Below are 11636 nucleotides of genomic sequence, written 5' to 3'. Positions count from 1 at the left end.
TGACCGCCTTGCCGTGCTGCCCCGCCCCTCCTGCGCGCTGTCGCAGCGCGCATCACTTCCGGCTGCGCCGTCCGCCCGTTGCCGGTCTTGCGCGTCTGTCTCTTTCCGTTAACTCCGCGGTTTCTTCGCTCGCAACACGGCCTGATTATCTCCGGAGCTGGGCTTTCCGCTTCTTGCGGTCAGGTGCTAGAGCCACGTGGCCCGGAGCCTCCCTCTCGCGCAGCCTGGCAGCCCAGAGCCTTCCGCAGTTTCCCGCCGGCTCGGGGCCCACCGGCGACCCCCTGAGCGACCACGGTTTCCTAGGGCAGAGGGTCCGCTTTCGATTCTCGGAGGAGCCGGGCCCGGGATCCGAGGGGGCCGTGCTGGAGGTCCACGTTCCGCAGGTGTGTGCCGCAGCACCCGCCGGGAGGCGCCTGAGGACAGGAGCGGTTATCGGCTGACTTGGCTGGGGTCCTGAGGGACGGGGGTGCGGACGCTCAACTGCGCAGCTTCCTGCTTTAGGTTGGCCCGCAGAGCCAAAACGTCGGATATGAACCCATTCAGTGGATTAAATGTCTCTCAGTAAGAATTTTGGAGACCCTACCGTGAAGTGACTCTGGTCACTGTGTTGGTCAGGCTGGTCTCGAACTATAAGCTTAAGTGATCCTCCCACCTCGGCCTTCCAAAATGCTGGGATCACAGGCGTGAGCCGCCGGGCCGGCTTTCTCCACATCGAATCTTTTCCTGCCAGAAAAATGACTTCCTTGACCTCTAATGCTTTTCATCTTGTCCACGGGTTTCTTGCTTCATCCTTATCGCACACTGTTTTGTGAGTTTTTGGACCAGGGCAGTGTTATTTAGTCCCCAAATAAAGTTTCTTGGGTTGGCACTGGCTTCTTCCTCTAAGCTCACAGCTGCCCGAAAACTCTCAATAATTATTACTTTTTTCTCGAAACACTTGTTTCGCTCTGGCGCCCATGCTGGAGTGCTGTGTCGCGATCATAGCTCACTGTAACCTCCAACTCCCAGGTTCAGGTGAACTTCCCGCCTGCCCAAGTGCTGGGATTACAGGAGTGAGCCACCACGCCCTGCCTTGTCTCCGGTTTTTCAAAGCACTTTGACGGCAGCCTGTGAGGCGTGTCCCATGCTGAAGAAAAAGCTTGAGAGAAGTTAAAGGGGTGGAGTGGGCTGGCGCGGTGGTTCACACCTGTAATCCCAGCACTTTGGGAGGCCGAGGCAAGCGGATCACGAGGTCGGGAGATCGAGACCATCCTGGCCAACATGGTGAAAGCCCGTCTCTACTAAAATACAAAAAAAATTTAGTCGGTGGTGGTGGCGGTGGGTGCCTGTAGTCCCAGATACTCGGGAGGCTGGAGCAGGAGAATCGCCTGAACCTGGGAGGCGGAGGTTGCAGTGAGCCGAGATCGCGCTACGCACTGACAGAACGATACTCCTCTCAAAAAAGAAAAACGGGGGGAGGGGGGAGTGAGCAGGCATGCAGTTACTCATGCTTATTATTTTTTTAAAAAAATTGTTTTTAATTTTTTTTTTTTTTTGTATTTTATTTTTTGACTCATGCTTGTAATCCCAACACTTTGGGAGGCCTAGGCTGGAGGATCGCTTGGGCCCAGGAGTTCAAGACCAACCTGGGCAACATAGTGATACTGCATCTCGACAAAAAATAGAAAAATTAGGCATCGTGGTGTGTGCCTGTAGTCCCAGCTACTGGGGAGGCTGGGGTGGGAGGATTGCTTAAGCCGGAGAGGTCGAGGCTGCTGTGAGCTGTGATCCGGCCACTGCACTCAGGCATGAGCAACGCAAGATCATGTCAAAAAAAAAAAAAGTGGAGTGGGTGCTATTTCTGATACAGACTCCAAATAGCTTCACTTTTTTTTTTTAATTTTTTTGACACAGAGGCTTGCTCTATTGCCCTGGCTGGAGTGCAGTGGTGGGCTCCCTGCAACCCCATCCTCCGGGGCATAAGTGATCCTGTCAGCCTTTTGAGTAGCTGAGACCACACCCAATTTGGCTTCATGTTTAAATACACTGGCGTTTCTTCCTAAATGTTGGGGGTGATGATTTGCCTTTTATATCCCCAAAGAGGAGAATAGAAGCCTCTTGTTTTTTTTTGAAGCGAAGTCTCCAGCCCAGGCTAGAGTGCAGTGGCACAATCTCGGCTCACTGCTACTTCCGCCTCCGCCTCCTGAGTCGCTGGCTAATATTTTGTATTTTTAGTAGAGACAGGATTTCCCCTTGTTGGCCAGGCTGGTCTCGAACTCCTGACCTCAGGTGATCCGCCCGCCTCGGCCTCCCGAAGTGCTGGGATTACAGGTGTGAGCCACCGCACCCAGCCTAGAAGCCTCTTTTCTTTACACCCAAATCTGCACAACTCTGTCCTCTGGTCAAGGCAATTTTACCTGCTCATCCTGTACCCCTACACTTAGAACAGTGCCTAGCATATGTTAGCCATGTATGTTTTTAATGAATTGAATGATTACGTTTGGATCTCAGTTCCTTCACCTTTGATACTTTCACCTCTTCAGCTTCTTTTTCTAACACCCCACCAGGACACCCTTTGCTCCAGAGGACAGAAAGACGTGTTTTGCAGTTTAATTGCTACCTTTGAGTGCTTGCTTTGTGTCTGGCACTATCCTAAGTTTTCGTTGAATTTTCCTGAAAACCCTATTAAGACAGTATTTTGCAGCTGAGGAAATGGAAGCACTGACATGCTAAGTAACTTGTCTTGAGGTCACATAGCTAATAAATTACAAATCTAGAGATTGGACCCAGGCCAGCTGATTTTCTCGCTGAATACCATGCTCTTATGATTCTAGTCCTTTCCAAAGGCTTGTGTGCTGCCTGCCTGCCTAACTCAGGATTCAGCTGGACTCATACTTCTAGGGTGTCTTCCTAGGACCGCACTACTTCCTGTTAACACACCAAGTTATGTTTGTGCCTAAACCCCTCCAGTATCTTCACGTTGCACTTAGAATACAATCTAAACTTCTGGGGCTGACAGGACCCCAAGGGTCTGGTCCCGGTCTTACTTCTGACCTCCACTTGCATGCACTGCACAACCATGCCTCCAGCTTCCATTCCTGTCTACCCCCTTCCCCACTCCCCAGTTTGATTAGCCACTGAGGCCTTTCATTTATTCATTCAGGACCTTTGCCTGAATCAAGAGCAGCCACCTGTGCTCACCCCCCATTGCCTGTTAATGCTCTTTTTTTTTTTTTTTTTTTTTTTTTTTGAGACGGAGTTTCGCTCATGTTACCCAGGCTGGAGTGCAATGGCGCGATCTCGGCTCACCGCAACCTCCGCCTCCTGGGTTCAGGCAATTCTCCTGCCTCAGCCTCCTGAGTAGCTGGGACTACAGGCATGCACCACCATGCCCAGCTGATTTTTTGTATTTTTAGTAGAGACGGGGTTTCACCATGTTGACCAGGATGGTCTCGATCTCTTGACCTCGTGATCCACCCGCCTCGGCCTCCCAAAGTGCTGGGATTACAGGCTTGAGCCACCGCGCCCGGCCGCCTGTTAATGCTCTTACGTCACCCTGTTTAGCTTTGTAGCGTTGTCCTTGACTATAAAGATCCTGTTTGCTTACTCGTTGCCTGTGTCTACAGTATAATATGTGATCAGGGAGAGCTACATCCCCAGTCTAAGAATGGTCCCTCATACTCAGACGCTAGAAGTGCTCGTTGAATGAAGAGTGCCATCAAGAGTGCTTATCACATTGCATTGTGGTTTTACCTCCCCAAAGGTCGGGGACTGGTGAGCACGGCTGCTATTTTTGTAATGGATGCTAATGCCTGACAGAAATTGCTGTAGAAATGATTCCAACTTCCAGCAGATAAATTATTTATGACACACAAAAAAAATTCTTTTCAGATCCTGCATCTCCAGTATGGAATGTATGTTTGGCCCTGTGCTGTGGTCCTGGCCCAGTACCTTTGGTTTCACAGAAGATCTCTGCCAGGCAAGGCCATCTTAGAGGTACAAGTCCCTGTGGTTTCCAGAATTCTGGGTTATGTTCAAATATGTTAAGTTTACATGTATATATGCTTGTTATTAGCTTTTGTTACATATTTTAAAATCAGGGTTAATTTAGCTAGTTTGTAAGGTCTGTGAGCTAAGAATGTTTTGTTTTTAAGGTAGAGATTATCTTGGAACTTTTTTTAATTTAAAAAGTGTTTTTTTTAATGAAGTAAAAGATTGTTTTTAAAAAGCATGCTGGGTGTGGCCGGGCGCGGTGGCTCACGCCTGTAATCCCAGCACTTTGGGAGGCCGAGGCGGGTGGATCACGAGGTCAAGAGATCGAGACCATCCTGGTCAACATGGTGAAACCCCGTCTCTACTAAAAACTACAAAAAATTAGCTGGGCATGGTGGCGCGTGCCTGTAATCCCAGCTACTCAGGAGGCTGAGGCAGGAGAATTGCCTGAACCCAGGAGGTGGAGGTTGCCGTGAGCCGAGATCGCGCCATTGCACTCCAGCCTGGGTAACAAGAGCGAAACTCCGTCTCAAAAAAAAAAAAAACGTGCTGGGTGTGATGACTCACACCGGTAATCCTAGTACTCTGGAAGGTTGTGATGGGAAGATCGCTTGAGCCCAGTAGTTTGATACCAGCCTGGGCAACATAGTGAGACCCTGTCTCTAAGAAAAAAATGTGTGACAGAGACAGTAGGTAGACCACAAAGCCTAAAATATTTACTTTACAGTTTGCTGACCGCTATTCTAGATGAAGCCCCTGAACTGCCTTCCATGGCCATGGCAGTCTTTAGTGTCCCAGCAGTGTCATGCAGGCTTTACAACTGCAGTGTTTTTTTTTTTTTTTTTTTTTTTTTTAAAAGAGTCTCGCTCTGTCACCAGGCTGGAGTGCAGTGGCATGATCTCGGCTCACTCTGTAACCTCCAACTCCCTGATTCAAGCGATTCTCTTGCCTCAGCCTCCTGAGTAGCTGGGATTACAGGCATGCACTACCATGCCCAGCCAATTTTTGTATTTTTAGTAGAGATAGGGTTTCACCATGTTGGCCAGGATGGTCTTGATCTCCTGACCTTGTGATCTACCCACCTCAGCCTCCCAAACTGCTGGGATTACAAGCATGAGCCACCACGCCCAGCCAATAACTGCAGTGCTTTTAACATGCAGGATGATGTAACAAAATACCATATAATGGGTGGCTTATAAATAACAGAAATTTGTGTCTCTGGCTGGGCGTAGTGGCTCACAGCTTGGGAAGCCAAGGTGGGTGGATCACCTGTCAGCAGTTCAAGACCAGCCTGGCCAACATGGTAAAATCTTGTCTCTGCTGTAAAGTTAGCCAGGCCTTGTGGCACACATTTGTAGTCCCAGCTACTCAGGAGGCTGAGGAAGAATTGCTTGAACCCGGGAGGTGGAGGTTGGAGTGCGCCAAGATCGCACCACTGCACACCAGGCTGGGTGAGAGAGCAAGACTCCATCTCAAAAATAAAAAAAAAAAAAAAATAGGTTGGGGTGGTGGCTCACGCCTGTAATCCCAGCACTTTGAGAGGCTGAGGCAGGAGTCACTTGAGGTCAAGAGACCGAGACCATGCTGGCCAACATGGTGAAACCCTGTCTCTACTAAAAATACAAAAATTAGCCAGGCATGGTGGTGCGTACCTGTAGTCCCAGCTATTCAGGAGGCTGAGGCAGAATTGCTTGAACCTGGGAGGCGGAGGTTGCAGTGAGCTGAGATCAGGCCACTGCACTCCAGCCTGGAAAAAATTAAAAATAAAAAAAGAAACTTGTGTCTCAGTTCTGGAGGCAGTCCAGGATCAAAGTCCTTAGAGATTCAGTGTCTGGTGAGAGCAAAAATTCTGGTTCAGACAGTGCCATCTATGTTCTCAACTGAAGAAGCAAGGCAGCTCTCCGGGGTCTTTTGTAATGGCACTAATCATGAGAACTCTGCTCTTATCTAATTACTTCCCAATGGTCCACCTGATATGGGTATTAGGATTTGAACATGTGAATTTTGGGTGGATACAAACATTCAGACCATAGCCCTTTCCATTTTTGGAAATGTTGAGATTAGTATAAAAATGTATCTCGGGCCGGGCACGGTGGCTCAAGCCTGTAATCCCAGCACTTTGGGACGCCGAAGGCGGGTGGATCACGAGGTCAAGAGATCGAGACCATCCTGGTCAACATGGTGAAACCCCGTCTCTACTAAAAATACAAAAAATTAGCTGGGCATGGTGGTGCGTGCCTGTAATCCCAGCTACTCAGGAGGCTGAGGCAGGAGAATTGCCTGAACCCAGGAGGCGGAGGTTGCGGTGAGCCGAGATGGCGCCATTGCACTCCAGCCTGGGTAACATGAGTGAAACTCCGTCTCAAAAAAAAAAAAAAAAGAAAAAAAAATGTATCCCATTCTCCTCCTTACCTCGCTACCTGGCTTTAGACTGCTGAAGGCTTGAAAAAAATCAATTTTATCACATAGACTTCTACACCTAAGTAGACAAACCAGAAGCTTAATATTAACCTCCCTTTTTTTACTATACCACATAAATGAAGGGTAGGATTTGGCACACACTTCTGGCCTTAGTAGTAACTGTTAGGCACCCAGAATAATCTCTATGCCCATCCTTTAACTGGAAAAATGGGAAGCTTGTTTTTGTTACTACTAGGAAGGCATTCCTTAGTATTATTTCTTAGTGTCCACAAAGCATCTTGCCACTTTCAAAGCCCAACTGGAGAATCTTTACTAGAAAGCCATGTTGCAAACCTGCTAGGTTTTAGCTACATAAGAGCTAACAAGTGAAAATCACGCCCAAGTGCTGTGGCTCATGCCTGTAATCCCACCACTCTGGGAGACTGAAGTGGGCAGACCACTTGAGGTCAGGAGTTCAAGACCAGCCTAGCCAATATGGTAAAACATCTCTACTAAAAATACAAACTAGTTGGGCATGGTGGCACACACCTGTAGTCCCAGCTGCTTGGGAGGCTGAGGCAGCACGATGGCTTGAACCCACAAGGCGGAGGTTGCAGTGAGCCGAGATGGAACCACTGCATTCCAGCCTGGGCGACTGAGCTAGAAAAAGGATGTAATGAAAAACTACTAAGATTCCCATTTCTTTGCAATTCCAAGTGTGTGAAATGCCATCTTTTATAACTTAATAGATTGGAGCTGGAGTGAGCCTTCCAGGAATTTTGGCTGCAAAATGTGGTGCAGAAGTAATACTATCAGACAGCTCAGAACTGCCTCACTGTCTAGAAGTCTGTCGGCAAAGCTGCCAAATGAATAACCTGCCCCAGCTGCAAGTGGTAGGACTAACATGGGGTCACGTATCTTGGGATCTTCTGGCTCTACCACCACAAGATATTATCCTTGCATCTGATGTGTTCTTTGAACCAGAAGGTAAACTTTTTTTGGCTCAATAGGACATCTGGCCAGTGATGCTATAGGGAAGTATTTATAAGTCCTTTCTCCTCAGATTTTGAAGACATTTTAACTACAATATACTTTTTGATGCAGAAGAACCCCAAGGTCCAATTGTGGTCTACTTACCAAGTTAGAAGGTAAGTATGGATAACCCTAGTTTACTTTTGAATGTAACTTAAGCCTTACTCTACCCTGCCCCATGCAATACATAATTTAAGAATAAAATATATCTGAAGCAAAACAGAAAAGGCATGATTTAAAAAAAACAATTTATTATAATTTTTTTAAGTGCTGACTGGTCACTTGAAGCTTTGCTCTACAAATGGGATATGAAATGTGTCCATATTCCTCTGGAGTCTTTTGATGCAGACAAAGAAGATATAGCAGAATCTGCCCTTCCAGGAAGACATACAGTTGAAATGCTGGTCATTTCGTTTGCAAAGGACAGTCTCTGAATACCTTACAAGCTGTTCTGGGAGGGTATTAATACTGATGAGCAACCTGGCACACAGACTAGGTTCAGACCGCTTCAGCTTGAGAATGCAGTGGGTCTGAAGGTGGTCAAGTCTGTTGGCCTTAGATTTGTGTCACCTAGACAACACATTAACTCATATGAAACAAAAATTAAAATACTTATTAGAAGTACTTGGATTGTTCCTTAATCATTAAATAGGATATAAATTAGGTTGATAAAGGGGTATCACAATCGCAAGCAAAGTGCCACCTTGATTTCAGGTGTTCAGCTAGCATTTCCACTTTAACTTAGGAAATGATAGGCACTAACATTCCACTTCCATACTATGCAGTCAGCAATAATCACAGAACAATTGCATAGGTCTTTCAAATAAATGGGGGAGAAAAAACCAAGACATATTCTGAGAAAAGCTAACACCAAGAAAATGTTTTAATTAAACTACAGAAACAATGGTTATAGTACAGAATATTCATAAGCAAAAAGATACACCATGTTGTACACCATGTTGTAAGTACTTACAAAGTTACAACCATTTTCTTAACATTTTCCATGTTAAGTTCATACATATAGATATGACCATTTTTGGGGGGAGGAGAAAAAAAGGTGTATTTATCATCAGCTAGATGTGCTCACTGTATGCTCCGTTATTTATATGCAAGGCCCGGGTGACTGGAAGTGCAGTTGTCAGGCATTTTAATAAACTGGACAGCCATTTGTTTCTGCACGACAAGGCATCTTTACACAGGAGCAATCAGGAGAAAACAGGAAACAGCCAAGCACTCTGCACTGCAACACGCCACCTTAACAGCTAACCAGCATTACTCAACTGCTACACAACTGCGCCTAGTGCACAAAAATACATAAGAGAAGAGATTAGAATTGTGTTTGATAAACAATTGTTTCAAAAAATCAAGTCTTTTCACCTGAAAAGTCTTTATACAAATTTGGGTTCAGATTACCATTTAGATCTGAAGTAAATAACATATACAAATTTACACCAACTTTTGTAGGTTTTTAATTTTAAGGAATGAAGGCAATGCTGAGTCAATCTCTTGACAGCTTTAGGCTGTGTGTAATGGCTGCACACGTTTCCTTAAAAGTCAGGAGGCCACAAATTAGGTTACCAATCTGTTCAATTTCAAACAAAAAAAGTCAGCACTATATAACAAAATGAAATTTTACCTCAAATATCCAAATCCAATAATGAAATCTGAAGTCGTTCACCTCACTAAATTACAAGAAATTTGAATAACAGCAACAAAATGGCACATAAAATGAAGTTTGCCAACTGAGGCAAAGCTTAAACAAGTAAAAAGTTAGACAAATGTTACAAAATAACCTTTTCAATAGCCAGTTGCTTGTTCCAAGGACTCTTCTTAGATGGACTGAGTATGTGGTCCTTTTCCCCCAAGTACTCCATTTATACTGCTTGCCGATACATCTAGGTTTGAAAAGAAAGAAGTTCAGCTTACCTTCCATTAAAGTGCACATGGTTTCAGTTTCAGGCATGTACTTACTAAGGCTCTGGTGAAACGAGTAGGGTACAGAAATGTTCCACCCAGCCATGTTTTTTAAAGGCCCAAGTAGGAAATTTCACAAAGGCTACCACCATGTACAAGTTTGAATTTACGTATTCCTGGCCAAATAACCAAGGTGAAGAATGGTAAGGGGGAGGGGGAAAAAAAAAAAAGAAAAAGAAAAAAAAAAGGGGGGGCTGTATCCAAACAAAAACAACTCGAAATCAGAGAATTGGTCTATATTTTACTAAGATAAGTTGTTTCAAATGAAACATTTGGCAACTGAGAATAATACTTTATTAACTGAGCTACTTAGGGCCCTTTCCTTTTTAAAAAATAGGACCAAACAATTTGAGAGTTAAAGACACACTATCCTTTCCCCACCCAGTGCGATACCTGTAATCTTTCTTTGGGGTTCCAAAAGTTCACTGCTTCTTATTGCAATTCGTTTGCCACATCCATTAGAATATGAAGTCCCAGTCAGTACAACAATAGTTGAACTGAATGTTTTTCTCTAAGAGGATAGTGCATCTTTAACATTTAAAGACAAACCTGCTCCAATACACGCCCACAGAAACTGGTCCCTGGAGGATCAGCCAAATCAGTTAAAATCTGCAATACTGGCCAATATTCTTTTATCAAACAGGAGACCGCAGCTTTAAAGGGGGAAAATGCAGACGTTGGATAAAAACAGCAAGAAATAGTCATTTTCATTAATAGGTCTCAAACAGTTTACGAAACAGCCATTATTATCTAAGCTTCATACACATCCTTCCTGCAGACCCCTCTTCAGTATCACTCCCAAAGGTGAGTAACCTCAGAGCAGCACTCCTAACGTTAGGAGTCATTCTTACATTAACACGGCTCAAAAGACCTACCCTAAATCCCATTCATGAGTTAGGGTTGGGTCTCAGATTCCCAGTCATTACCTTTTTCTTAAGAGGACACCGCTCCTTCCTCTTCAGGAGACTTAGGGGGACTCTTGGATCGCGACCTGGATTTGGATTCCCTCTTGGACACGGGGGGAGGACTCCTGGACCGAGATCGGGACCTGGACCGCGAGCGAGATCTGGAGACCGACGAGGACTTGGACTTGGACCTTCGCGCGGATCTAGACTTGGAGGTCGACCGAGAGCGGGAGCGAGTGCGGGACCGAGACTTCGAGCGGCTGTAGCGAGATCGGCTGCGGGACCTGGAACGGCTCCGACTCCGGGATCGGCTGCGCCGACGCCGCCTAGGGCTGCAGGCGGGACGAGCAGCACAGCGGGGTTAATTCCTGGCGGCGGGGCCGGCCCCGCCCGCGCGCTCCTGCCCAGGCCGCCATTATCTCGCCGCCAGACGCCATTTCCCCAGTCGCGAGGCGGGGTCCCGCGCCCCGCGCCGCCCACACCCGGGACGCCGCCGGGTCGCAGAGGGCGGAAGCGCGCGGGGCGGCCCGAGGGTCGCGGGGAGCCGCGTGCACCCCCGCCCCGCCCCGCCCCGCCCGGGCCCGCCCCACGTGCTTCGCCGCGGATCTTTGTGAGGCGCCCCGGCCTCCCGCGCGCCCTGCCCCGCCTCCCGCGGTCCCCCGCCCGGCTCACCTGCGGCTCCGGCGTCCGTAGCCACCGCCTCCGTATCTGCGGGGTGGCGGTCCCCGGCGGCTGTGGTGCGAGTCCGGGGGGCGGCCGTAGCGCGCCATCTGCACCCGCAGCTCGCGGCCGTCCAGCACGGCCCCGTCCATGGCGTCCATGGCGTCCTCGGCGTCGCGCTTGTCGTGGAAGCGGACGAAGGCGAAGCCGCGGGACTCCTTGGTGTAGCGGTCCCGCGGGATGTACACGTCGCCGACGCGCCCGTACTTCTCGAAGACGCGCCTCAGCGTGTCGGGCGAGGTGCGGTAGGTCAGGTTGTCCACCTTGAGGGAGGTCATACCCTCCACGTCGGGAGGGGGGCGGCCGTAGCTCATGGCTGAGAGGCGGCCCGGAGCCCCGCGAACTGGCGCCGGCTTCTGCGGCTCTGGGCGGTGCGACGCCGCGTCTCTCGTCTGGCTGTTGCCTTCCGCGTGGGGACGCCGGGGAAGGCCTTGAGGGCCAACAGCACAGACAGCCTTTCCAGCCCAACGCACCTCAGCAACAACTGGGCGGGGGGCCGGACCCAGCGCCTTTTTATATGCCGCCTCACAAAATGGCGCCCGCGCCACCCGGAAACGAAATCCTCTGATTGGGCCGCCGCACTCCGTTTTGCAACGTCCCTGCCGCGTGCCCGACGCGCCTGCGCACAGCCCG

The 11636-nt window shown here is 48.4% G+C and overlaps 2 protein-coding genes across 8 annotated transcripts; one reads left to right on the top strand and one right to left on the bottom strand.

Annotated features, from left to right (window-relative positions):
• Positions 1–302: 302 nt before the first annotated feature.
• On the top strand, positions 303–9532 carry METTL23 (methyltransferase like 23). Of its 3 annotated transcripts, XM_032241559.1 has the most exons (6): positions 303–383; positions 3606–3753; positions 3871–3975; positions 7122–7359; positions 7436–7520; positions 7673–9532. In XM_032241559.1, exons 2-6 carry the CDS (start codon positions 3685–3687, stop codon positions 7836–7838), a joined length of 663 nt encoding a protein of 220 aa, XP_032097450.1. In that variant the 5' UTR covers positions 303–383; positions 3606–3684; the 3' UTR covers positions 7839–9532. The 3 variants fall into 3 exon arrangements, with proteins under 3 accessions (XP_032097450.1, XP_032097452.1, XP_032097451.1); XM_032241561.1 differs by lacking the exons at positions 303–383; positions 3606–3753 and having other exon boundaries at positions 3887–3958; XM_032241560.1 differs by lacking the exons at positions 303–383; positions 3606–3753 and having other exon boundaries at positions 3893–3975; positions 7083–7359.
• On the bottom strand, positions 7636–11573 carry SRSF2 (serine and arginine rich splicing factor 2). 5 transcript variants are annotated; one of them, XR_004257750.1, is made up of 5 exons: positions 10956–11573; positions 10305–10615; positions 9928–10031; positions 9198–9299; positions 8257–8701 (listed from the first exon to the last, which is right to left on the bottom strand). XR_004257750.1 is itself a non-coding variant. In XM_032241557.1 (3 exons), exons 1-2 carry the CDS (start codon positions 11315–11317, stop codon positions 10312–10314), a joined length of 666 nt encoding a protein of 221 aa, XP_032097448.1. In that variant the 5' UTR covers positions 11318–11573; the 3' UTR covers positions 8257–10031; positions 10305–10311. The 5 variants fall into 5 exon arrangements, 2 of the variants coding, with proteins under 2 accessions (XP_032097448.1, XP_032097449.1); XR_004257749.1 differs by lacking the exon at positions 9928–10031 and having other exon boundaries at positions 7636–8701; XR_004257748.1 differs by having other exon boundaries at positions 8257–9299.
• Between the last annotated feature and the right edge of the window lie 63 nt (positions 11574–11636).

Source organism: Sapajus apella, unplaced genomic scaffold (genome assembly GCF_009761245.1).
Source record: "Sapajus apella isolate SASKATOON/1434 unplaced genomic scaffold, GSC_monkey_1.0 scaffold48, whole genome shotgun sequence".
Lineage (NCBI taxonomy): Eukaryota > Metazoa > Chordata > Mammalia > Primates > Cebidae > Sapajus > Sapajus apella.
Note: the sequence above shows the minus strand (reverse complement) of the source record. Positions and strands in the feature narration are given on the sequence as shown.